The following is a 27567-nucleotide window of genomic DNA, read 5'->3' as shown; positions in this document are numbered from 1 at the left end:
CGCCCGGCCCGCCGCCCCCCGCCCGGACAGCGGCACCGCGGTACCTGCGCGGCCGCGGGTCCCGCCGGGGCCGGGGCGGCGCCTCCCCGCCCTCCCCCTCGCTACGCACCGCGGAGAGCGGAAGCGGCGGCAGGAGGAGGCGGGCTGAGGGTGCACGGCACCGGGGAGGAGGAGGAGGATGAGGATGGCGGTGGTGAGTGACTCCCTCCCTCCCTCGGCTGCAGCGCGCACCGCGGGGCCGCTCGCTCCGCCCCGGTGTGGCGGGGCAGGTGCTAGCGCTGCCCCCGTCCTCACCCCCCCGCTTCGCTCGTCCTTCCCCCTTCTCTTTCTCACTCCCTTCTCACTCTTCCTTCCCCCTTCTCCACCCTTTTCCCCCGGCTGCAGCTCTAGCAGGAGGCGGCGCGGACACGCGTGAATGTGGTCTCCGGTCCCCGAGTGATCCGGCCCCGAGGTGAGTGCCAGGCGCCGACCGCAGCGCCTGCCCCGGCACCGCCGGCATCGCCCCCGCCCGGCTCCGGGGCTGCGCCTGCCCCGGGGGCTCGCTGCCCTGCCCCGGGGGCTCGCTGCCCTGCCCCGGGGGCTCGCTGCCCTGCCCCGGGGGCTCGCTGCCCTGCCCCGGGGGCTGCCCCTCGGGACCCCCGCCCACCGCCAGCTGTCACAGCCGCGGCCGGCGGGGCTGGGCTCCGCCGCGTCACTGGGGCTGAGTTTTGGCAGTATGTGTGCTCCCCGTGTTAATCAGGCTGCTCTCGCTTCCTCTCCGTCTTTGGCAATATGTGTCTATGTAGTTTCTTTTCCTTTTTTTTTTTTTTTCCTCTTCCCCAAAGACAAACGTGCTGCTAGCTGTGCAGGTAAACCCCACAAAGCTTTCCAATATAGGTCACGTATTACAGACGGGTGAAACGTTATCAAATGTGACAGCGTGTTATGCATCTCTCTCCTTTTAAAGGGCTTATTTTCTCAGCTAGTAAGATGTCTACAGGATAGGATGCAAAGTCACGTAAAGCTCAGTAGAGTAAGCCATGTTTGTTTGTTCTATAAAAATTCGTGGTTTTTTGGGAGGGAGTTTTTTGGTTTGTCAGGGGAAGTGAGGACAAAGTATCATATATCTGATCTTTTTCTCCCTTTCTCCCCACCAAAAAAATATGTCCGCGATTCTGTACAACTGACCTCTGCCTTTCAAAATAAGCAGCTTCTCTGAATCTGAAATATTTTTTACCAAACTTCTAGTGATTGGTAACTGCCACTTCTTCTACTCCCCACATATGCAATGCAGAATTCACGTGTTCTTTTGCCTTCTTGGAGAAAAGGGCCCCACAGCAGCAGACTGTGATCACCTGATGGCCACCAAAACGAGTCACCTGGTGCCTTGCTCAGCACTCCTTGCTCAGTTGCAAGCCTCTGACTGTAAGGGCCACGGCATGTCGGTAGGATTATTTACTATCAGAAGCTTAGGTGACACAGAGAGATACTGTTGTGCCACTGATACATAAAGGAAGCTCTAGGGGAAAAAAGGCACCATTTTTTGGGGCATTACGCAGCAGTTTGGGGAAATCTCATGTAAATGAAACTGGTTGGTTTTCTTTTCTTTACTTTCCAACCTCATCCTCCCCCATACAGAGGTAAGTTACAGTGAAATTATGCTATTTTTAAATTTTATTTATTTTTTAAGATAATAGAGAGTGACTTGATAGAGAGATATATCTTAATAGAGATTTTTTTTTTTTAGGTAATAGAGATTGACTTAGTATTTTTTCCTACCTCTGGCTAGTTGTAATTGGAGGGGATACATGCAAGAAACAAAATTTAATTTTGTATTGGGTTGTTTGAATCAATTTTTTGCTTATGTGGATGTTCTCATGTGATTTTTTTCTTCCTATCACAAATAATTTCTTCTGTGTTGAGAGGAGAATGAAGCACTGGTTTACTTGACTTGAATCATCTTAATATAATTCCCATTCTCCTCCTGCTACCTTGGCTTTTAAGAGAATTTCTGAACAAAGATACTGCTGCCTTGTCCATCACTGACAGCTTGAATAAGGAAGTGGCATCCTGAAACAGGCAGAATACAGAACTATCATATATATATAAACCCCTCCCAAAAACATAATTACAAACTGCTGTCTATTACAACAAGATAACGTTCATGATGCAGTGCTGTCGTACAAGGGGTTTATTTCCACTTCTTTTCTGTATGTTGTAGAGCACTCTTTAGATTTACTTCTTCCTCTAGGCTGTCTTTGTGCTTTACTCCCTGTGAAAAGAATGCCTTTGATTTTAAATATGCTTTCATATTTCTGCATCATACTTTCTCACACTCTACAGTTTCAAGTTTACGTGGTTAACCATGGTCCATTCTGTGCCTCTACCAATGCAAAGACAGCTACAGAGCACTCTCATGTCATAAATCTTTTATTTTGTCCTATAGAATACAACAAACTTTGTAATATTCCAATCACTTAGAGCTGCAATGTAATGGCAGTCTAGACTTCAAATTCTGATGTCTTTTCACAGGAGGCTGTGCAAGTCTTGGAACTGGTTGTCCATCCAGTATTAAAAGTCTCTTCAGTGCACTGTTTGGAAAAGTGCTTTACAGTGCAAATCTCTTGCTGCCAATAAATCAGTAGTTAGCAGGATGAGTGTTGCTCTGAGTGGTATTTGAATGTTCACATCAGCATTGAGCTGATGCCTGTTCACTTTGCCAACCCAAATTCCAGTCCAGGTCTTCACGTAATGCAAATCAGATTATTGAAATCCAGGATATGCTGATCTGGAACAGCCTGTCAAGATATACTCAGGGATCTAATCTTAACTACAAATTTAGTTTAAAATAGTAGTATTGTTCCTTTCCCATAACGCCTCATTCCTATTTTCCTCTTGAATTAACAGTCAAATTGAACAGATTCTTACCTAGGTAACTGTGTGAAAAGTAGTGTTGTGAGTGGCTGTGATTAGCTCTGCAAAGTCAAGCAATTTAAGTTGATTAACTGTTGCCTACTTTTTTTCAGATCTAACAATACAATGTCAACGGGAAGGTTACGAACTAAGAAAAAGGCATGTTCTTCAGATCAGTCTCCAGACAACCTTCCTCTGAGGAGTTCTGGAAGACAGGTATTTGTAATAATTTAAATACACATGGGTTTGTACTTGGCTATTTTTTCTCTGACGTTTGTAAAGAAAGTGGGCTTCCTTGTGTTAAGTTAGGCCTTTAGAGTACTTATCCACAGAGAAGGAGAATGAGTTAATTCTGTGAATGAGCAGGTCAACTGTCTCATTTTGCAAACAATATTCAGAAAAGATACTCTATATAACCTGTAAGTACTTAATGCATTAAAAATAAAATCATAGACTTCTCTACAGTCAGACAAAGCTGTCTGTCCATCCAGACAGAGGCCTAAAACAACATTATACACATTACCTCTGAGGCCCAGAAGAGACATTTGGTGTACAGTTCTGTATCCACAAAAATGCCATAAGCCCACCTTAATATTTTATTTGAGGCACAGATAGGATTGCCACTTGTAATTAATATCAGTAAGTATTAGAAAAAGAGGAGATTTTCCAGAGGAGAAATAAAATTAATGCATGATGCTTGACTTATTAGCACATGATGGATCTTAAAATACTACTTAAACTGTAAGGTTTGCTTATAATTTCTTCAGTGCCATCAATTAGACCAAGGGAAGAAATTTTTAGATCTAAATGACATTTTCAGTCTTACTGTGGTTTTTTTTTGGTGTGTTTTTTTGGTTGTATTTTTTTTTTTGGTGGGTTTTTGTTTGGGTTTTTTAGTAGAGAAATCTGACCTAATTTAACAGCTGTTTCATGCTGCAGCTATTTCACAATGGCTACAAAGATTTTCATTAGGGTAGTTCTAACTACAGGATGCTACTCACAAGCTGCTAAACTCTCTGAATGCTGCTTTGAAGAAGATGCATTTGTGTCATGTATGGTTAGATTCCAGCTATTCTTTGTTAGGTGAAAAAGAAAGCAGCTGAAGCAGCAGATGATGATGATGAAGCATCAGAGAAGAAATACAGAAAGTGTGAAAAAGCTGGATGCACTGCAACATGTCCCGTTTGCTTTGCCAGTGCAGCAGAAAGGTTTGTTACTTTTTATTTTCATTTTTCATAGACTTTCTAAATCTGCAGCTGAAGTTTAGGTTTCTAACTATATTCTGAAAAATTCCTTCATATCTAAGTCTAGAAGGAGAATTGAAAGATACTGCTAATAGGAGTCTTAAGATGCCAGGAAAATGTCACAAGTTATTCCTGTGGTCATAACTTTCTCCTGTGCATGTTGCTAATTCAAATACAGAGTATCTTCGGGATATGCTCATTTATATTGTTAATGGTGTACATTAACATGGAACATGCCTTACTTCTGGGAAAGTGAGAGCATATTAGTGTAATCTGAGAAAGCAAAACTTGATTCCAAGATGGAAAATGAAACTGTCATTGACTGTAGAAAGTCTTTACCTCTCTTTCACTGGAATGCTTTGCAGTCTGAGGTGAGCTTCTAGCCTTGAAATTTTATGTCTTAGGAGAGACGGTCACACTTATCTGAGCACTTTGTTCTTGTACACTTCCTCTGCACTTTCACAAGTGCTTTTGCATTTTGACCCTGGTGGTTTTGAGTATGTGATACTGCCTATAAGAGGCAACATGTTAGACCTCATTATGAAGCAGGCACACTGTAGTTATGTAGCACTCCGTTCTCCCTGATAATTGAGACAAACTTTCATTCTTTATAGCATGAAAAATAAAAAAGACTAATTATGTGCTTCATTTAGTTATATCCAAGGATTGTTCTTTGGTGGCAGGAAGTCAATGTATTCTGGATGTTGTCACAGGGAAGCCAAGTGCTTTGGCAGTTGCCTGAGAGACCCATCTGGGAAATGAGCACCTGTGAGATCAACATTGGTGATATTACAGTTTTTATTTAGGAAACAATGCATACTGCTTACTCATCTTGTTGAATTATTATTTTAATATTTTGATTTTCATCTTTCCCACCCTCTCAAGTACTTTCTTTCAACTTTATCTGTTTGAGATGAGCTCATTCCATGCCTATTTGAGTTAGTAGCTTAGGTCACTGCTTTTTACCTTGCATGTTTATCTTGAATAATTTCATTGAGTTTAATGAGAGCATTCTAAGTGAAGAATGATTGCTTTGTCTGATGAATGCAATCTTCTTAATGGATATTTCTTTTTGAGACTAGTAAAGAAGAAATGCCCAGAATGTGTAACTGCTTCCTTAGGGTTTTGGCTCACTGGGTTAAAACCACAAGTTGTTCATGAGCAAAAAATAGGCAACATCTGTTTTGTGTTCAGATTTGCCTTTATAGTTTTGTCAGTTGTTCTGGGGACAGAACATTGTAATGACTTATGAATCAATTGATCACATGTACAAGAAAAATGCTAATTTAAATGATCCCTCCCAACTCTGTACTAATATTGGAACAAAATGCAACAACGTAAAGGAACTCTGAAGTTCCTGGGGAGAGGAGCTTTGTCATCTTACACGTTTCCAAAATGCTTGGTGTGTCACAGTACATATTCACTGTTTCATGTTCAGGAAATGCCTGCTTAAAGAGTACTAAAGACTGGCTTAGTTGACCATTGTTAGAGGGAGGCTGCTGGAAGCCAGACCAACTATAAAACTGTGCATTGTGTACACTTTGCCTTCCTTGCATCTGGTGTTGCTTAGCTGGGGAACTGGAAATGCTTGAGACAATTGAAATGACCTTATTGTTATTTGTATGGCTGTAGTGCCATGTGTAAGTCAGCCTTCATGAATGTATCATAAAGCCCTGGCTTGTTCTGAATATTTTGTTCACATTCTAGAATGTGTTAATAGAAAGTTTTTGTTTTTTTTCCTTAAATACGCTATGGAACTATTTCTATGTTTCCTGCATTACAGATGTGCAAAAAATGGATATACATCTAGATGGTATCATCTGTCCTGTGGGGAACACTTCTGCAATGAATGTTTTGACCACTACTACCGAAGGTAGACTTACCAATTAAGATTGTGTCTTTCAGAACTCATTAAAGTTTGGCAGCTGTTACAGCTGTTGAAACATCATGCACTTAAACATAATACAAAGATTGGTCCTCTGTGCTTGTTTTGGTCAGAGTGAGGCTTAGACATTGATAAAACTGCAGGTGTTGTATGGATTAATTAACTTAAACAGGGCAGTGTGAACAGAACTGGTTAGTTTAGGCAGGCTGGTTTGTATGTGCAATTATTCTGAAGCTTTTGTCTTTTTTAACAACGATGTCAGAGAATTTTAAATTATGAGAACAATTATGAGTAAACATGTTTTCCTTTATAAGTTCACTTTACACTGTACATTCAGGAGACCTTGCCTCTCTAAAGCACTACAATAAAAAGCAGTTAGAAATCAGTCTAACTCTTGCAGTTCTGTGACCATGAGGATTCTTGTCCGGCTGACAGTGTTTTCAGATCCAAGCTCCTTCCCATCTGAGTAGTAGTTACATCCAGCTCTACCAAGACTTTTGTGTGTTATGTGCTCAGCAGTACCCATCACTCAGTCCAGACCTTAGATACCAGGAATTGTGCTCATAAGCAACTGGACATAGTGGTCAGGATGCAATTTATTGCTGTTTTAAGAACCATGTTTCTCTCCTATTAACAGCAGAAATACAGAGCTCTCTACAGACTTATTTCTCTGTCCTTATATAAAATGTTTAATTTTAGAGTAACTGCTATTGCTTGAAGCGAACTAGATACTCCGTTTTCTGACTGCTTGCTGTTTGCTCTTTCTTCTTAGCCATAAAGATGGTTATGAGAAATACACTGCCTGGAAGAGGATTTGGACAAGCAATGGTAAAAGTGAGCCCAGTCCAAAAGCCTTTATGGCTGATCAACAGCTTCCTTACTGGGTAAGGGGAAAGGTGATTTATTTAATAGCAATGTGATGTTCTGATGTGTTTCCAATACTCTGCTGTTCAAGCAGCAGGTCAGCTGAGTTTTTGTGGGTTTTTTTTCCCCCTAGCATTAAGAAGATTGTGGAAAAGCTCAAGGTAAAAATTCTGATCAACTCCTCCACTGTTGGAGACTTTCTCCATACCCCACAAAGACCAATCTTCTGTTACTTTTCAGTGAAGCAGCAGCAGCTGTGATTTTCAGGTAGAATAAGATTTGGCAGGAAAAGTATGAGTGTGAAAGAATTTGAAATCAGATTTTGAATTTCCCTGGTAAAGAAACCAGAAAAAAGATGGGAATGGAAGGAAGTTTGGTGGTAGTGGTATTTATTTTGTTTTTTCTTTAAGTGATGAAGAATGTATTTTTGAAGTAATGCTTATAAAGTCCACCAAAGACCATAGTAACGGGAAATTGAATTAATTTTGGCCTTAGGTTCTGTGCAGAAATTCAGTTTTGCTGGAGATGAGTACAAGATTTCTGTGGATCAAGCACTACTTATGACCTGATGATTACATGAGAACATATCTAACAATTATATTCTACAACTTTCTCACGTCTGGCTTCTTTCTAATTGGTTATTTAAGTTGCATTAACCTTATCTGTAATCACAAGCAACAAGTAAAAACATGTTTGTTTTTTGACTTGTAGGTGCAGTGCACAAAGCCAGAATGTGGTAAATGGCGTCAGCTGACAAAGGAAATCCAGCTGACACCACAAATAGCAAAAACCTACAGATGTGGTATGAAACTGAACAATTCCACCAAGGTACCCTACAACAGTTTTGCTCATATTGAAACTTAACAAGTTGGTATTTCTTGTTTGCAGAAATTAATTTCTTCTTGCTTACTGCTCAGTGTGTCTAATGTCAAAATGATTGTCTGATGGCCTGGAGAGCTGCACAGTGACAGGCCTACATGCTGCTTGGATGTTTTATTTTCTGGCAGGAAATGTCAAGAAAGAAGTATCTGAAATATCTTTGTCTGCACAGGCAATTGCAAAATCCTTCAGCTGGGGGATTATTATCAGCATGTACAAAATAGACATACACCAAAATGCTCATTTCAGTTTTGTTTGGCCTTTCTTCATAATTGAGGAAAGCATTTGAAAAGCTCAGTGAGCTTTTCCTAATTGTTATCAAGTCTGTCATGGAACTTTACATGAAAAGTTTCAGCTTTAGCCTGAAGATAACTCCTGAAATTTGAAAGAGACCTTAAAGTACCATAGAAACTATATGGCACTTATAACATAACAATAGTGACCATATGAAAATCTGAAGGGTCAGCATCTAATTTTGAAACTCTGTGATAAAGATACTCTTAAAATAAAGAAGAAACTCTCTTCTATAGTCTAGAGCAGTATAAATATACATACTTTATATAGTATAGACCAGAAGCGTTGCTCTAGAATAATGGGGATATTTTGAGAATTTTTCTGTAAAATGCTGTATTTTTTTTCTGAATTTGTTTGTTTCAGTGTGGAACCCCATTTTATGCAATAGAATGTATATTTTAATGTCTGATCAGTAGAAACTAACTTAACAAATGAGAAACATTTTTAGAGAGCTTTTGCTTTATGTTGTGTTGTGTTTTTAACCTACCCATTTCTCTACTTTTTTCTTAACAATTACATCTACTACAGAAGGCTAACACTAAGCACTGTTCTTTTTAATTTAGAGAATTGTAGGAAATTATTTTACTTCATACTTAATTTTTTCCATACAGCTTAATAATGGCTCACATACTACTCACTTTTCTTTCAGACTGAGGGCTCAGACCAGTGTTCCATGCCTGAGGACTTGGTGAGTAGTGGCTGTTCCTCCTCATTTGTCCTAGAATATGAAAGCAATCTTAAAGCGTGGCATATTTATTTCCTTTTTTGTTTTGTTTTTTTGGCCAGTTATGTCAGTATTTATGCATTTTGCTCAGGAAACTGTCAGACACTATTTGCAATGGAGCCTAGGGCCTTTTTCTCATCTCTCTGTCTTTCATTTCAAAGTTTTGTCATATTTTTCCTCTTTTACCATATTAAGTAGCTTTCAAGTGGTTTGTAGTGTCCTTTAGTTGTGGCCTGTGACTCAAAGTTTACTCCTAATTCTCATTTTTGATCAAGAAAAATAGTATTCAGTTGTAAGCTTTCAAGTAAAATTCCCCATCCTAAAATTTCCTCGTCTTTCAGGTGATTTCTATCTTTAGTCAAGCTAATCTCACTTTTTTGAAGACTGCAAGAGAACACCTAAGCATGTTTTCTCTCTCCTCTCCCTTGTCATACAATATGTACATACAAGATCTATGTTGGTGTTTCAGGGGTTTGTGATCATGTCACCCTGCATTTCTGATTTCATACAAACTTAGGTTCAATAAGCCGTGTTCATGAGTGTACCTGAGGTACTTCTATCACAGGGAACACATTCAGGCTTATTGTTGACTCTTGTGGAGGCTTTGTGGCTTTGTTTACCTAATGCATATCTGACTTGTAAATTAAAGGTGAATCAATAGCCTTTCTTAGGGTTCTAGAAGGTCTCTGATGGAGATAGCAGAACCTAAATTAAATCAATCAGTTAGTGTGGACTTAGAACTAAGTTCAGATTTCTGGATTCATAAGTGATTGTAAATGTTTTATAAAGGGCCTGATAAGGCACAGACATGTTGTTATGGCTTGTCTCATTTGTTTGCTTTCCATGTGGTGTGGAGTTTGTGAAGTTTCAGCTCCATGTCTGAGATCAATACTACAGGTTTTCTGTGTCAGGCTGAGGAAGGGGAAAGAGGGAGAGAAAATGTCTTTATGACTTGCAATTGTGAGATTGGTACTTCTAGTGCTTTTTGGTCTCAGTTGTGGAGGGAGGGGGGAAATAGGTTCACTTTCCAACGTTTTTAAGTACTGACACGTTCTCTTCTCCCCTCTTTCCTTCACTTCTCCGCTTGGCCAGAGAGTGGCTGAAGTTTCAGACCATTGGTGGTACTCCATGCTCATACTGCCTCCTTTGCTGAAAGACAGTGTGGCAGCTCCCTTTCTAGCTGCATATTATCCAGACTGCGTGGGCATGAGTCCATCCTGTACCAGCACTAATCGGTTACCTGGTGAATCCAACCTTGTGAAGTTAGAGCACCTAAAGAGCGTGCCTAATGTGACTGGTAAGGGCCATCTGCAGGGCTCTGTTGCTTAAATAGGTGTGATAAGTTTTGTCTTATAACTGAGTTTATAAGACACATTAATTGCCCTGATTCAGAACACTGGTTTTGTTCTCAGCACTAGTACACAGTCTCTGTGTGACTGACTGTTGTTTGATGCCATTCACCTGTTTGTAAGATAAAGGTAATCTATTTCTTATGGCTTTTCTTTAGGGAGTAAGCACAGACTGCAGAAGCTTTCTGTGTGCCATTGTCTGTTGTGTATAGAAACAGGAAGTTACCATATGGGTACTTGAAGACTGTTCACATTCTTAAGGAAATGAAGATTTATCAAAAAAAAACTAAACCCAGGATTCTGCTAGTTTTGATATCATGGATCTTTGGGGCTTTTAAGAAAATAATTTGATTTCTTAAGGCACTCAGATTCTGTTTAGGCTATTTTTTTTATTTGCTAGTGACAGCCTGGGAGTACAGATTGGCAGAATAGGTCAGGTACAGAGAAAAGTAATTCAGGATTGTCATACTCAGAGAGAGTGCTTTGAGGAAATTTCAGCTTCTATATTATCTTAGCAGGCTTTGTTCTCCTTAGGTCCTGAAAATAAATCTGTTCATAGGATCTGCTTAACAGAAAACTTCATTACATAGAGCTTCCAATACTAAATGTGGAAGATGATTAATTAATAACCCCCTCTGGGCAGTATTGGGAGTTGAAGAAGAAAGGAGTTCAGAGTTTTGCCCAAGGCTGTACAGTGATGCTAGTCCTCAGACTTGAATTCACATCATGCTCCTTGTTGGACTCCTCATGGCATTGGAGCACCATGAAGCAATAATGTTTCTTTGACAAAACTTCAGCTCTGATAGGTCCAAGGCGTACCCATGAGGCAGCAGGACAATAATTAATGCACAGCCTAGAGGGCAGGGGAGAGGAGAGCCATGTAAATGGAATCATTCTGGAGGTACCTAGAGGCTGGAAAGCTTCCTTACTTTTTATCTGTGTGAGGCCAGTGGATTGTTTTAGAGGGAGAAGGATGCAATGAAGATATGAAGTATGACTAATTCCCTGGTGCGTCTTCATTCAGTTGCAGGCATGAACAAGTATTTCCAGCCTTTTTACCAGCCCAATGAATGTGGGAAAGCACTTTGTGTGAGGCCAGATGTCATGGAACTGGATGAGCTCTATGAGTTCCCAGAATATTCACGCGACCCTACCATGTACCTGGCATTGAGAAACTTGATTTTGGCTTTGTGGTACACAAACTGCAAGGTACGAGATGCTGATAGTTAATTTTTTTGTTGAAAAATAGTAGCAGCTTTTCTGGGATGGGGACTTACTTCTTGGATGTCTCCTTATGCACCAGAAAAAACTTTTGAAATCCATTCTAAGATTAGCTGGGTTTTGGGGGCTTGTTGGGGCTGAGAGTTTTTTATCCCCTATCTTCTCCCCTCTTATCCATATTTAATGCATAGGAGCTTCTTCTGCAGTAAAAATCAGAAGTTTTTAAATTGTTAAAACTCTACAGTGCCTGCCCAGCTATTAACTTTTTAAAGGGATGCATGAACACGTCTGAACAGTGTTTTGTGGTGCTTTATGATTTTTCATTTTTTTAACCTGATTGTTGGACAAAGAAGTGATTATCTTTTTATTTAGGCTAAGCCTATGGCACTGCCTTCCATAGAAATGCTTTAGTTCCACATACCAAAGCTCTCTGATGTGGATGTCTGTATTTATGTGAAAGGTTCCCTCAGAATGCCATTTTGGAATGGATTTTACTGGAATGCCATTATGAACATTGCCACCATGTAGATTAATTTTGTAAACAGGAATCCATTTCAATACCATTCCTCTGCTACTGGAACACACCATGAGTTATCAAAAATCTCTTGTAGACTCATTTGGTTTTATTTCATGCTAATCTTGCTTAATAAGTTGTTACCTTACTGTGTAAAACTCGCTGACAAGAAATTTCCACAAAAATTCTTTAAAATGCTCTCAGAAGCCCGAGTCACGTTTTACCATTTGGTTTGCAGTTTAAATATGATGTAAACATATGAATAAATTGAATATTAGAAAATCAACAATCTCTGTTCTTCCTTTCTCCTTGGCAGGAGGCTCTCACCCCTCAAAAATGTATCCATCATATAATTGTTCGGGGGCTTGTACGGATCCGCTGTGTACAGGAAATGGAGAGGATCTTGTATTTTATGACAAGGAAAGGGCTAATTAATACAGGGATTTTGTCAGTCAGTCCTGACCAGTACCTTCTTCCTAAGGAATACCACAATGTAAGTTGCTGTAATAACTCCTACATTTTTAGTGCTATAAAACTACATGGTGCATGCAATCATTTTTTTGGTTCCAGATTTTTGGCTGATTTACAGAAATGGATGTAATGATAGGTAAAGTTACATCTAAAACCTAATATGTAGAAAGTTTTTAACATTGCTCTCTTATGCCTTCAGTGAGTATGGAAACTACATAAATTAGACTCCTTCCAAGAAGGATTTCCCCCTCCCCCCCCACCGCCCCCCAGTAAAATCTATGGAATTAATTCCCATGGATTCATGCTTCCCATATGCTGTTCAAAGGAATGGGAGCTGTGAAAAATAAACAGATTCTGGGTCTCCTATAATACACCTCTGCTTCCATAGGTGAGGAAACTCCTATTCCATGTTGGTTTGCAAGAACTATGAATTAAAGGGAACATGTTTATGACTAGCCAAGTTGTTAGATAGCACCCAAAACTTATTAAATAAATGTATTCTGCAGATTATCTCCTAGAAATTGCAACTCATATTTGGAAAGTGTATTTGTAAATGTTTTTCATTTATAAAGTAGTCTTTACTGGTCAACCCAACCTGTGATTAAAATCCTTATAAGGTAAGTGTATTTCTTGTCTGACAAAATCAGTTATATTCCTGCTTTTGTTACTGATAACTTCAACTCTTTCTTTTAAAAGTAACTGAGGCATCTTCTTTTGAAGTCCTTCAAAACTAATTATTTTCAAAGTTACCACTGATCTCTTTTCTGTATTAAATGCCCTGCCATCTTTAAAAATTATCACAGATTACATTAGATGACAAGAGAGCCGAGACTTCTGAAACCTACACCTTTAGCAAATGAGAGTGAAATTACAATTTGTATTTTATTTCTAACTCTTTTTATTTAAATATTTTTAATTTTTTAGAAATCTGTCATTATTGTTGGGGCTGGTGCAGCAGGATTAGCAGCAGCCCGACAGCTGCACAACTTTGGAATTAAGGTAAGAAGCTTTAGAGTATGTTACTTCAAAAAAATCAGACTACTTCTGCTTTGAAAGTGTTGTTCATCAAAAAGAAAAAGCCTACATTCTTGTTATAAACATATACATATAGGGCATGTGTATAGCAATTTGTGAAATCTGTGGTTTTACTAAGTAAACCTGCTGTTTAAAACCAGCATTTATTTGTATCTAAAATTAAACCGCGTGCAGCATGTGTTCTGTATAGACACTTCACCCAGATCATTGTGTTTAATAGCCTGTAGCATGCCTTAAACTCCAATTTTGAGATTTCCTGAATAAATCTACAGCTTTTTTTAAAAACAAGGCTTATTTTTGATAGGATTGTTTCTAAAGTAACAGTTATGTTTCTATATGTATATTCCAAAGTGTAACCTTTCTAAGATAATTTAAATGCATAAATTAACTACAAACAACTCAGAAATTTAAAAAAGTGTTAAGATAGCTAACATTGCTGGATTGCTGGGGGAGGGGGGGTGTTTTGTTTTCTCCTTTGCTCTGGAATAGAACCAATGTGTTTAACAGAATTATTAAATCTTGCAATTTACTCAGCTGCATTTTGCCACAGGTCATTGTCTTAGAAGCTAAAGACAGAATTGGTGGCCGAGTGTGGGATGATAAGACATTCACAGGAGTCACTGTTGGAAGAGGTGCACAAATCGTCAATGGATGTGTCAACAACCCAATGGCACTAATGTGTGAGCAAGTGGGTTCCTGCAGTGGTCATGATTATCACTAGTGAAAAACTTGTTAAAGCCAGGCTCAGATGGCTGGGTAAGGGTGGGAGTCCTTTTCTTGTGACATGATTAAAATCCTGTTCTGCGTTGTAAGTAAACTCCGTGTTGCTAATATATCTTTGATAACAGTTGGGAAGAGAGGAGGGCTGTAGAATGGTTTCAGGCACATTATGTAAAGAAAAACAAGGTGGCTCCAGTGTCAGAACCAGAAGAAACCACTTTTTCCCTCTTTTCTAGAGATAGTAATATAAGTGGTCCCCAACAGCCTTCCTTAGGCCTGAGAAAGGCTTTACTGTGGGAGGCTGCTGCTTCTGTGATTGATTTGCCTTTGCTGCCTCTCGATATTTCTAGTTAAATTTTGCAGAAGTTAAGATTAATACATCTGACAGCTAAATTGCTACTGATGCAAACATGCTGTGGTTCAATTTCTTTAAAAATTCTTATTACTTGCTGATTTGGTTGAGGTTTTTTGGAGGTAGAAATCTGAATGTCTCCATGTGGAATGTGCAAATCCAGCCCATGCCATTTTAATTGTTCAGTGCCTTATAGTGCCATGAAGAAATGATAATTTTATTTTTAAAAATCATGTTTTATTTATGAAATGGGGAACAATGACTTCTGGATACACTTCAGATACTCATCCCTTTGTGGTCATTTTAATGTCTTTTTTCACTGAAAATACAACTGTATCTTAAGATCTGCAGGGGTGACCAACAGCCTAGAGAGATGTGAGGATATGTGAAAAACACCTGGAGCATGCCCTAAGTAACAAGGCCCTGGGAAGAAATTAGCATTATGTGTGTGCTATTTTCTCTGGATTGACTCTGTAGAACACAAACATCTTTTTTTTGAATTTAACTCTGTTGTGCTTTCCATGCAGGTTTGACAAGCAAAGGAAGGTTTAATTCCAAATAATTTCCTTCTTTGCTTGGTTGTTAATAACATTTGTGGTAACTGGTAAGCAGTGTGCTGTCAATTCCTGAATTCAGGGAACTGTTTGGGCCTCAGACATCCGAAAGTTGTAGAAAGTAACAGATTTTAATTGTGACTTAGAAAATAAACTGAGGTAGAAATAAAGGAGTCTCTAAATTTCTGTACCAGGCCTTGCCTGACAGGAAAGTTACAGAAGAGGTTTCTGTGAATTCCCAATAAAGGAAAGGACCGAAAAGTGGGAAAAAAACATTTGTGGGCAATTAACAGACAGAAGGATTGTTGGCATCCCAGTTCAAAGAGAACAAGAGTTATTCTGAGTAAAGTTGTTGATGTTTTTAAAATGGTATCACTTAAATCTGAGGCATTCACCTTATGTTAAATAACTTTGAGCAGGCTGGGTGCTGAAGTTTTTCCATACTTAAAAATGCAATAAAATGTCTTTTTCTTAAGCTTGGCATTAAAATGCACAAACTGGGGGAGAAATGTGACTTGATCCAGGAAGGTGGAAGGATAACAGATCCCACTATTGATAAACGTATGGACTTTCATTTCAATGCCATCCTAGATGTTGTCTCTGAGTGGAGAAAAGATAAAACCCAACATCAAGATGTTCCTCTTGGTGGTAAGTGAGACATGTATTCCAAAATGAAGATGTTGGCTATGTTCATAAAGTTCTATATTAAATTGACTCTTGCATCAGACGTTTTTATAAGTTTATGGGTGTCCATCTGACCTTAAATCCAATAGATATTTCTGATACTGTATCTTTTCATTATACGTGTTTTCATGAGGTAGCTTTTTCAGCATAACTAGTGTCACTAGCAGTTCAAAATATTTGCTTCTGGCTGGAAGCTAGACTTAGCTTTTACACTTTTTGACTAATCTGCCTAAAAAAGAGCCTGATCAAAGCCTTCTGCTTGCAAGAATAGTCCCATCTCTATTGGTAACGCCTCCCACCACACTTACAGCTTATAAACTCAGCAGCAAAAAATAAATTTGCTCAGAAATGTTTGCCTCCTAAATCTCCTCAGCATGGGTTCTGTAAGACAGAATTAATAACACCTATGTTTTTTTCAGTGAACCCTAGACTAAATTTCTCAGTTCATTGATGTTCTAAAAATAATCAGGATTTATTTGCAAGGATCCTCCATGATCTTAAAGTGTTTTTTACCTGAAGTCTTCAACTCTGTATTGATGATAGCTAAACAATTAATTTCTCTCTTGTCTCACTCGGAAACCCATGAGTAAACAACAAAGTTGTACTCTATCACTGGAAAAATCTTGAGGTTTTTTTTTTTTTTTTTTTTCTGTGAGAAGAAAAACATCTTGGTTCAAATTAGCAATAAGCATGAAAATCTTGTGATCCAGGGAACAGCATGTTGAAATGCAGTAGCACTTCTGACAAATTGTCACATATTCTTATTTTAAACGTGTTCTTTCACAGAAAAAATACAAGAGATCTATAAAGCCTTTATTCAGGAGTCTGGTATCCAGTTCAGTGAGCTGGAAGAAAAAGTACTACAGTTCCATCTCAGTAATTTGGAATATGCCTGTGGCAGCAATCTCTCTCAGGTGAGTTTTGACAGCTGTATTCTGAAGTGACCGAGCTTCACGGAAGACAGACTTGGAAGTAACGCTGAGAAATCACCTGATCCATTCTGTGGCCATAGAGGAAGAATCAGCTTTCCCAACTGTTCCTACACCCATAACCTTGTTGTTTGAAAGCACTGAGACACTGACTCCAGCACTGCAGTATTTAGTCTGATGGGAATACCTGATGTGCTTCCAGCAAGGTGCTCTTTAAGTAGAAGTTGAGAGTAGATTGTTAGATGGGAGCTGGGTATTTTGCTGAGATGCTCGGTGATATGATTCAAGGGAGAGTTACTCCTCCTTAGATGTTGGGTGTGACTTCTGCTTCTCAGCTCTGTTTAGAAACTGAGGTAGTTCTCTACCCTGCTACTTATCTTGTGAATAAATGCATTTGACTCCTGAAGTGTTCCAGCCCCCTGGATGTGAGCCCCAGTTCACCACTCCTGGGTAGTCTCTTGGCTACAAGATACTTGGCTGCCCTCCTGTCTTCAGCTTTAACCAAGCAGCTCCAGGAAATATAAAAGTCTCATATTGTTGGCAGTGCATTGTTTACTCAGTCCTGTTGTTACATTTAAAGACTTTTAGTGCCAATTGTACTACAGCGTTGGGACAGCTGACTGATACCTGCACAAGCACAAATCTGCACTGAGAAGCACACAAGAACATAACAAAAATCTGCAAGATGATGCTGTACCAGAGCAATCACTGGAAAGTATTTTAGGTCAAGTTTTCATATTCCATGAGCGCCTAGGGGAACTAAGAAAGATGCAAAAATCTGCCATACCTTCACTTTTAAAATCAAAATATGATTGATTTTTATGCATCTGCAGTGATAGGAATTGGCATCTGAATAGTAGTTTGAGAATTGTTTCAGAATTTTCACTGCTAAGTGGCTATTGCTTAGTGCAAATACTACTGTTTTATTAATGATAAGGTTGCAGGGGCTGGGAGACAAGGTCATTGAAAGCTATCATGGAACAACCACCAAAGTGACAGAAAAATTCCATGGAGTTGGGTTTTTCATGTGTCTTATTTTCCATTTCATGTTGGGAAAGAAAGTATTTTTCTATGAAGTCCTAAGACTGTAAAATCTGATTACTTTGCTAGATACAGACAACTGAAATAAATACACTGCAATTCACCTGGATTTTTGTACTATTTTCCTTGTTTTCTCTACTAAGCAGAGCCATAAATACCCTGCTAGTGACCAACCCATGTTATGACTTTTCTTAATCCAGCAATTAATATGTTATGTACTAGCATTAGGTAAATAAGCATTTTGATTTTGTCAGCATTGCCATACATTCTGGTGATGCACTTCTTTTTTTTTTTCCAGTTGCAAAGGGGGCTAGGGTGGCTTCTAAACTGTGGAACTTTTCATAGTACCTGTGTCCCCTCACCAGTAGAAACAGCCAGTTGTGTTCTCTTCGCAGGTATCTGCACGCTCATGGGACCACAATGAATTTTTTGCCCAGTTTGCTGGAGATCACACTCTTCTAACTGTGGGATATTCAACTGTGATTGATAAGCTGGCAGAAGGACTGGACATCCGGCTGAATTTCCCAGTAAGTCTGGAAAAGGTTGATGCAGTGCCTGTCTTGGATTGCTTTGAAAAACCTAGTCATATATTTATATTTGGGACCAGGCAAATCTGTGCCTGTGACTGTTTAAATTTGTCTTTAAAAAAAAACAGGAGGACAATTTCAACATTTCTGAAATTCTACCAGAGGACTATCAGTACTCAAATATTATATGATATGATGCTCTTACATGTTAGAATCATGGTGATTTTTCTTCTTCAGCTTCACAGAGGCTATTTTTTGTCTTTCAGAATTTTTCTGGAAATTTGTGTTATTCACTTTCTAGGTTGCTGACCAGTACTATTTTAGCTATTCTTGCTGGAATTTGCATTGCATAAGTACGTTTTCTAGTGAAGTCTCTCAATGTGTCTTTCAATAGGTTCAGAGTATTGATTATTCTGGTGAAGAAGTGCAGGTCACTACTGCAGACGGAACAGTGTGGACAACGCAGAAGGTACCAAGTATGCTTCAAGGCTAAGAATTTTGGAGAACATACAGTACATGTCCTTTTTTTCTTTCTCTCAGAAGACTTCTTTAGTCCAGTTTCTCCCCATTCAAAGATGAATATTCATGTGTTTTAGTGGCCTTTATTTGGGTGTCCTAGAGCCTAATTTTTGGTGAGCATGCTTGAGACTTGAGTATTAGCTGATTTGAAAAACTAAGGACTATAAAGGGTAGTACTAAAAATGTGAACCAAATTTTTATTTGGTCTTTGAAGTGACATTTATGTTACCTAGTTCCATTCCCTGCTCAGCTTTACCCCACTTAGCATGTGTATCTTGTTAAAATTTCCAGGATTTGACAACCCCTATTTCTCAGTCTCTTATTTCCTGTACCCCCACCTTCTTCATGCTGAGTAATTTAGTTTTCAGTAATTTAAAAAATAATACATAAACTTTATAAAGATTGGATTGGCATCAACAATATTACTTGAGTGTATTCTGAAGAGCAGGAATCTCTGAAGGAATTCAAACCAAACCACTATCTATCTCATTTCAAACAGACAGTTTTCTTAATCTAAGAGCCATTGACTGTCATTTACTGAAGTATTGGTAGCATGGTTAGCCACTGTGATACAAGCAGTTCAACAGACTGTGACTTAAAATTAGTGAACTGTGGGATCTGTTCTCACCTGAATGTAAGGCATGTGTTTCCCATTAATGGGAACTAAACCCCCACACTAATCTAGAAATGTCTGGTGTGTTATTATGCTGTGTCCTACTGGCATAATCCAAGATAGTTAGGAGGATGCTGTGAGGCTTAAGTGCTGTACTCAGGTTTTGGTACTGCTGTGATTTTAGCTATTTCTTTCAGGTATTAGTGACTGTACCACTGGCCCTTCTTCAGAAAAATGCCATTCAGTTTAATCCTCCACTGTCAGAAAAAAAAATTAAAGCCATTAATAGTTTGGGAGCGGGAGTCATTGAGAAAGTAAGTGATTTCATATTGTCTTGAATTTTCTTTTTATATAAACATTGGCTGTTCTGTCCCTGTTGCTTTTGTAGCAGATTTTTCAGGATTTATGATACGTATGGATTTATTTATTTATGCATAAACATATATTTATGTTTTACTTGCATACAGTAGCCCAGGAGAGCAAAATATTATTGGGGATCATATTTATTTCTGTTTCTTAGATTTCACAACTTAATGGTGTTTTTAAAGAAACTGTTCACAGAATAATTTCATGGCTTTGACATTTTGTGCCTTATTTTGATTCATGATGGCCTTGGATCTTTTAGAATTCCAATAATGTGTTTATTTCAGGCCATTTTAACCTAGTAAATTCATAAAATATTTGGGAAGAATACTGAAAGTTGTGTGTTTGACCAGCGTAAAATCTTCTACCCTTTCCCAGTACAAAAACACAGCCTCTCCTGAAAAGTTCCCTGCTAAGATGTGTGCTTAGAACAATAACAAAGTAATGCCAGAAAAAGGGTTATAACAATGTTGAAATTTAAAGACAAGATTATGACACTCCAAATACAGGATGCCACTTATTTAAGTTATAATTAGGTTTTCAAAAAACCTTACTGAATTCCTTGAGCATTCTGCACAATTAGTTCCATTGTAGATTTGCTGTTCTGTGCATTTGCAATTTGTCTTTTTTTTTTTTTTTTTCTTAGCCTGTTTCCCCCTCCCCCCCCTTTGGAGGACAGGTTCATATACTCTCTGTTGAGACCCACTCATAGGAAGAGCTGTGTCTAAATGAGTGGAAACAAAAAAATGTATTAGAAGAACATATACCATATCCTCTTAAGAGTTTTGTGGTATGAAATGCTTAAATTCAATTTTTTTATGTCCTTCTAGGTTGCCTTGCAGTTTCCATATAGATTTTGGGACAGTAAAATTCAAGGAGCTGATTTTTTTGGTCATGTTCCACCCAATTCTAGCCAACGTGGGCTCTTTAGTGTATTCTATGACATGGATCCAGAGGTATGATATATGCCAAATGTATTTTCTCTTCATAAATTCAGTTTTAAATCTAGGTGCAGTAATTACTGAACAACAAAATTTTTCTTCTCTCCCCCTCCCTCCCCCCACAACTATTAAAAGCAGTGGAAGCAGTCTTACTTGTCAATAATAAAGCTCATCAATATTTTGTTGTAACTAATGGGAATGTTTTCCATTGTTTATATACGGACTGATATACATTCTAGATCTCTACTGAAGATAAGGCTATAATACCTTACTATAAACCTACTAATGTGGGAAAAAGGCTACTAGTCACTTCCATCTTAGAAATTAAGTTCTTTTATTAAATCCCATAAAAAATCCTGTTAAAAAGAGCATGCTGACTTACTAATGCTTACTGGCTTGTGGTAGTCTCAATAACTATTTGGAATAGCAGAAGAAAAGACAAACACCAAGTTCTGCATGAACCTGAGACCTGTAGGGTGCATGTCGTGAATTTCAAAGCAAATTCAAACCAGTGGATTAACATCACGTTTCTCTTCCCTGCCAGTGCCAGGCAGACACATTACACGTTTATATTATACCTTTTTATACTTACACAACAACTGCTGCTTACTACTTGGCAGCAATTAAAAGGCCATTTCATAACTTCATGTTTTACTCCAAAAGGAAACCATCCTGTGATGCTTGTGCTCTGTTACTGCCTGATTTGTGTGCTTGTATACAACTTTGCTTAAATGAATTCTCTCCAGTACTCTTAAGCTCATGCTGCAAGAGGTTTAGTGTGCTGGTGCTGTCCAGAGACCCTACATATAATGCTTAATTTGCTTGATAGCTGTTCTGTACTAGTTATCAAAGTTAGCAACAGAAGAATTATTGCCTTATATAAACAAGAGAGTCAGAGTTCTTTAAGGGCACTGAGAACCTGTGTGCTTTTCCCTACTCACCACCTCACCTCTAAAACTTCTGCATGGTAGCAGATGTCATGAAGTGGAAGGAAATACCAGCAGATGTGATTTTTCATTTCTTGGTCCAAAATCTGCTGGTAGGAATCTAGTATTGGCCTAATCAAAAACATATCTCACTAGTATTTAAATAGATTCAGTCACCATATTTTGAAAGTGGAGTACAGGTGAGGTGAAAGTTTGGCACAAAACTGAAGCTTAAGAGGGTGCACAAAGAATAACACTATCAATGTAATTTTTTTGGGGGTACAGCCTTTAAGTAGGTAGATGGAAAGTTTTCAGTGAATTCAGCAAGTTGTAAAAGGGGCTGACTGTAACAGATCTGTGAACAAGACATCAGAAGATGTAGTAATTTGAGCATTAAATACTGTAGAATATGCACCCTTTGTTCCAAGGAATCAAACCCACTTTTCTCTAGAACAACAGTTACTTTGCAGCTGAAAATATCTTTGTAATACCAATTAAGACACTGTTTATGAAATACTTAATAAGGTCTTGTTTTTAGGGCAAAGAAAGCATTTTAATGTCAGTGGTCACTGGAGATGCTGTGACAACCATTAAGAATTTAGATGATCAACAAGTACTGCAACAGTGTATGACTGTACTCCGAGAGTTGTTTAAGGAGCAGGTAAGAGATGCCTCTTTCATCAAGAGATGAATTAACTTGTCACCAGAATAAAGCTTTCAAATGTAGTACTTCATGATGTATAGGCAGACCTTTGACATTTAAAACTGTTTTTCATTTCTTGTCAGTTTCAGGGAATAGGTTTTCTTTAAGACATACTAAAAAATCAGTTTTTGGTCTTTTGTGTGAAAAATGTGTACTGAAATATCTTAGATCTTTATGAAGGACAGAAGTATATAACTGAAAAATAGAAATGAACTATCACCCTTGAAAATGCTTTTAAAAGACAAGATTAATTACAAGCAGTACTTCAGGCAGGTTACACAAAACATACTTCTTACTTAATTGTCACTTTTTTCTGGTCATCACCACTTCTAATATGGGGTAAGATCCTTAAGCTAGATGAATTTGATTGATTCCTGCCTTCCCTCATGCCAAGGCAACTGAAATTACAACACCCCCAAACCAATCCAATCCATTTCTCTTATACTAACTAACAGCCCTTTCTCAGCTGTCTTGGGATTAAGGTATGGGCAGAATGATCTAGCAAGGGCCCTAAATCCTGAATGTAAAAAAACCCACTAGATACAAATTCTACCTTTTTACCTTCCCCCAGATGATCATTAGGATAAAAAATAATAGGAAAATCAGAGAAATCTGGGGCAAGCAAAACACTGTCACTTAGCAATGTTATTTGCATTCCACTCTAGAGATAATAATGCCTCACTTAATTTACTTAAAACAGTTAGATCCCCAGGAATGATTGAGTAAAACTCTCAAGTTTTACTGATGGTTCTAATGTTAGGATTAATGATCTTGGAAGAACATCAGTATCTGCAAACTCAACTATTCCTAGAAACATGTTTGGTAATGGCTTTACTGTTACTAGAACCGAATGCAGTGGAAGTTCACATACCTGTGTCTTGATCTTATGAAAATGTAGCAAATGGGTCTTTGGCTTCAGTGCCGCACTGATCCAGAAGAGTCGTTTCAAGGCTGTCTCCATGGTTTACAGCAGTTGTGAATTTCAGTCACCTGAGGATGATATAGTGGAATTTTTCAAAGACAAGGTAGCTTCAGGGGTGTACCAGAGCTACTGCTGGGACATCCATACAACTTGTCATATTTGGCTGGTCCTTGTCTTGATCGCTTGAGCTAGAGTTTCTCACATGCTGCCTGAATGAAATTTATTTGTCAATACCAGAGGTTGCTCCAGAGGCAACTAGAGCTGCTTCTGTTTATTTCTGATGAGTTCCTCCAGAGCAAGACATAGCTGTAGTTGACTAAGCCTTCATACAGATGTTACTCAGGCTCTTTTTGGTAGAAAACTGTGGAATTTGCATGCTGCAGTGTGAAAAAGAATACCCAGTATTACTTGTCATGGCTCAGCCAGACCCTGACTTCCTGGCTTTTGTTTTCTCCCTGACCCTAGTTTTCAAGACAGCTCGTTTTCTGATCTTACATAAAATAATCTCATTTATCCATTGGAATAAAATTATCTCCAAAATTAAAATTGAATTTTGAGGTTTAACAAGCTAGATGTAATAAGATTACTAGAAACTGTTTGAGAAAAAACTGTGCAATTCTGAACTTCTCTTTGCAGCGCTTAACTTCTATTTTGGTTATGCAGGAGGTTCCTGACCCAGTGAAGTTTTTTGTTACTCGATGGAGCAGTGACCCTTGGCTGCAGATGGCGTACAGTTTTGTGAAAACAGGGGGCAGTGGTGAAGCTTATGACATGACAGCTGAAGACATACAAGGAAAAGTTTTTTTTGCTGGTGAGGTAAGTATCTTTGTTACTGTTGACTGTGGTTACTGGGAGCAGATTCTTATGGAAGATCATCTCTTGCTACCCACCACCATTAATGTAGAGGTAGTATATAAATATTCTGTTTATATAAATATGCTAATGATCTTGACACAGAACCCTCTCTATTCATATTATTATGGGGCATGGGAAGTCTACCAAATATTTTGGGTCAGGAGTAAAATGAATTTTTAGTCAAATTGTCTTTCTGTTACTCCCCTTGTGGGTAACATAACAAGTGCACTGTGATGGTATAGGTGCATTCTGTACTGGGGCAGAACTTAACTGGCCCCACTAAAGTGCAGATAGCAGAACAGACTGCTGCTTTTGTAGCTGACTTGCTTGCAGATTTTGAAGTTGCTAAAAATATTGAGTGTTTCCTGTAATGTTTTTTCTAAGTAGTTTTCCATGGCTTTTAAAAATGTAGGTATATGCTTTAGGAAAACAAAACTGAAATTCTAAAAACTAAAATTCTGTACTGTTAGTTTTAGAAACAATTGACTTTTTTTTTTTTGTTGTTGTTGTTTTTTAATACAGGCTACAAATAGGCACTTTCCTCAGACTGTTACAGGAGCTTACTTGAGTGGGGTTCGAGAAGCCAGCAAAATAGCAGCATTTTAAGTACTGAAATTTTGTGTTTATTGATATATTTTTAATTGATTTCTGTGGGTAAAACTATGTTCAAGTTTCCTATTGCTGCCTTTTTCCTACGTGGTCCTTGAATAGTGTATGGTACATGAAGATAAAATCTTCCTCTTCCTTTCTCCCCCATCGCATTTTTAAGCCCTGATGATACACATTGTTGGGGGCTTTTTTCTAGCTAAGGTATTACTAGCAGGAATGACATTGGAATTGCTGGCCACAGCTTAACTAAGAGAACTTTTGTTAAGAGTCCTCTTCTGTATGGCTCAAGTCATGCTGTTGTGGACCTTCATTTCAGAAGGTCAGATTAAAACAAGACTAAGTTGACATATAGCATTAAAAATGCTGGCAGTTAGTAATGATATGGGAATTTTCCACTAACTGTGCTTCTCAGGTTGATTATGCTCATAAGAGTTGAAACTGGCTTCCAAGAGCCTGAATAGCCTAGAAAAATTCTAGGATTAATGTAGGAAGGAACTCAAGTATCACTTTTCCCACTTGCAATCAGTAACCTTTTTATAATATTTTTTCATATTCTTGGCATCCACCAAGTGGGCTTTGGGATATGAAGTTTGTTCCTTTAAATAAGAGAGCTGGAACAGTTTACAGTGCAATCATAGAAAGGTTATTGTAGCTGATCAAAACTTGAAAAATTAACTTCTACATTAAAAACTTTGAAACATTTCTGCTACTTATTCAGAGAAATTCTTATTACAATAATAGGCTAAGAGTTTAGATTTGCTCATTGCTTCTGTAAAAACAGGACCGCTTGAAAATACCATATTGTTATGATTATTTTGAAAACAACCTTACAGATTCATTTGGGCTGAATAGAGGAAGCATCTGCTGATATGACTGTATACAGTGGGGGGTGCAGGTTCCTAATAGCTCATTCAAATTTTATATTAAAAAATAAGTGAAAATGAATGAGGAAAAATATTAACACTCTTATGAAGGGCTGAAACAAGGTGGCTTGCACTTTGACTGGAAGTTTTTTTTCCCCTTTTATTATGAAAGTATTAAAACCAACTTGAGAGAGTAATTCAGCAAGGGCTAGACATCTATCTAGTAGCTTTTCCATGGGACAGGGAGGAAAATATTTTTCAAAAGAAATAGGAGAGATGTAACTGGGATACCTATTGTAACACTGTTCCACTATATTGGTATTAATGGAAAATCCACTTTTAGATCTCTTTCCCCACACATTCTCTCTAACTTGGCTGCATAGATGTCATTATTTTTGAAATTAATGTAACTCCATCCTGCCCCATTTTCATGCATGGGCTTTTCTCTTTTATTAATCCCTTAATTTAAGAATGACACAGCAAACATTTTTGACTTACAGTGCTTATTTCCTTAAAGCTACATCTCTGGAAATAAACAACAGGCAACCTTAAATAAAATCATGTTAAGGGGTTGGAATGGACCTTAACAATTGTCTAGTCCCAAAGCCCCCTGCCATGGGCAGGGAGACCTCATACTAGACCAGGTTACTCAAGGCCTTATCCAGACTGGCTTTGAATACCACCACGGTCCTACTGAATAAAGGCAATTCTTCTTTTCAAAAATGTAATTTTTTTTTTTTAGAGTAGGTATGATATTGTTAAAAACCCTTTATTTAATCTCTAATTTACAAGGAGAAGATGTTTATATAACTAGGTGTTCTTCAGATATATATTCTGTTCTGCTTCTTAAAGCTGAGTTATATGGACTAATGGGAAGAGTGTAACTGTTCATAATTTTCCTCTACATAAATGCTGGTATGTACAGTTTTAAAGTTTTTCCAATTATTAAATTGCAATTTGAAGGCTGAAATAAGCAAGGCAAAGCCTTCTGATAATAAAAAAAGAAATCAGGATATCAAATTTTGCTTTTGGCAGTCATTTGCACTTTGTTAATTTCATGTATTACAGGCCAACTTACGGCATAACTAGCAAAGAGTGAGAGCTATGTATGTTTGAGTTCAAAGTTTCTTTCCCACTTTATAATATATGACAGATTATTCAGACAGGAGCTTTTAGTGGTGGGAAAAAAGGCTTATAAGCCCAAAACCTTATACTCAATGGCTGCTTCAGCTAACCTTGCTTTAAAACTTCAGCCAGCTTAGTAACAGATACAAACACGTCACGTTTCAGGTAGGAATGGTCTGAAAATTTTAGCTCAGCTTCCATTTCTCCAGTCTAAAGTTTGTATGAACATGCTTGATGTCATTCTGTTAATTTGTACTTGGGATTTTCAATTTACCTACAACTTTGCAGCTAGATAACGGCTGTATTGTAAAGAAGAGAGATGAACATGAAGAAATACTATCATATTTGGCTTTAGATGATGCCCGCTTACAGCATTAGAAAAAGGGATAACAAATGATAAATTTACCAATGGCCTAGTCTACTCATTGTTTGTATATTAAACTGTGTTGTGCTGCACTGAAGTTTGAGAAGTAAATTAAGTAAGTATGTTCCATTTTCATTTATGTTCATTTGAAATATGTAAGAACATCAGGCTGGTTCTGAGACTTCATTCTTTAATGTTGCCCAAAATTGTTTTAATATCTATGTTAAATTTATTTCAAGCATGTATGTATTTTTTTCTTTTGTGTTTAATTTATTCCCTCAAATAAAGAACTGGGGAATGGTTTCTTTGAGTAGGTTTGTTTAAATGTTATTAAAAAGATTTGAATGCAGAGCATGATCTGTTACACTTCAGTTCTTCTGAGTGACTATGTTATGGCAGCAGAATAAAACTGGAAAGTATCCATGGGATGCCCTGTTGTGGTTGTTTTTTTTCCTTAAATTCAACTAATGGCTAAGCCTACTTTTTAATTGCATTTTATATCAAGATTTCATGTTGGTATATTCTTATAGCTAGACAATTCCTCAGAAGTGCTGCTTTACAGCCTTTTCTGAGCTCTAAATCCTA

The 27567-nt window shown here is 38.1% G+C and overlaps 1 protein-coding gene across 1 annotated transcript; it reads left to right on the top strand.

The window, feature by feature from the left end:
* The first annotated feature begins 185 nt into the window (after positions 1-185).
* KDM1B (lysine demethylase 1B) lies at positions 186-27399 on the top strand. The gene is made up of 22 exons (XM_062515300.1): positions 186-193; positions 385-451; positions 3006-3108; positions 3976-4100; positions 5920-6009; positions 6794-6905; positions 7597-7713; positions 8708-8746; positions 9875-10079; positions 11156-11340; positions 12183-12359; positions 13262-13336; positions 13923-14060; positions 15475-15646; positions 16469-16596; positions 18048-18179; positions 18574-18648; positions 19509-19625; positions 20505-20630; positions 22080-22202; positions 23830-23982; positions 24544-27399. Exons 3-22 carry the CDS (start codon positions 3019-3021, stop codon positions 24625-24627), a joined length of 2463 nt encoding a protein of 820 aa, XP_062371284.1. The 5' UTR covers positions 186-193; positions 385-451; positions 3006-3018; the 3' UTR covers positions 24628-27399.
* Positions 27400-27567: the final 168 nt, after the last annotated feature.

Source organism: Cinclus cinclus, chromosome 1 (assembly GCF_963662255.1).
Source record: "Cinclus cinclus chromosome 1, bCinCin1.1, whole genome shotgun sequence".
NCBI lineage: Eukaryota > Metazoa > Chordata > Aves > Passeriformes > Cinclidae > Cinclus > Cinclus cinclus.
The sequence above is the reverse complement of the archived record's forward strand: the minus strand, read 5'-3'. Positions and strand labels throughout refer to the sequence as shown.

Coding starts and splice junctions, on each gene's coding strand:
- KDM1B (XM_062515300.1), top strand. CDS start 3,019: ATGTCAACGGGAAGGTTACGAACTAAGAAAAAGGCATGTTCTTCAGAT. Junction 3,109..3,975: donor TGAGGAGTTCTGGAAGACAG/GTATTTGTAATA, acceptor ATTCTTTGTTAG/GTGAAAAAGAAAGCAGCTGA. Junction 23,983..24,543: donor AAGTTTTTTTTGCTGGTGAG/GTAAGTATCTTT, acceptor TTTTTAATACAG/GCTACAAATAGGCACTTTCC.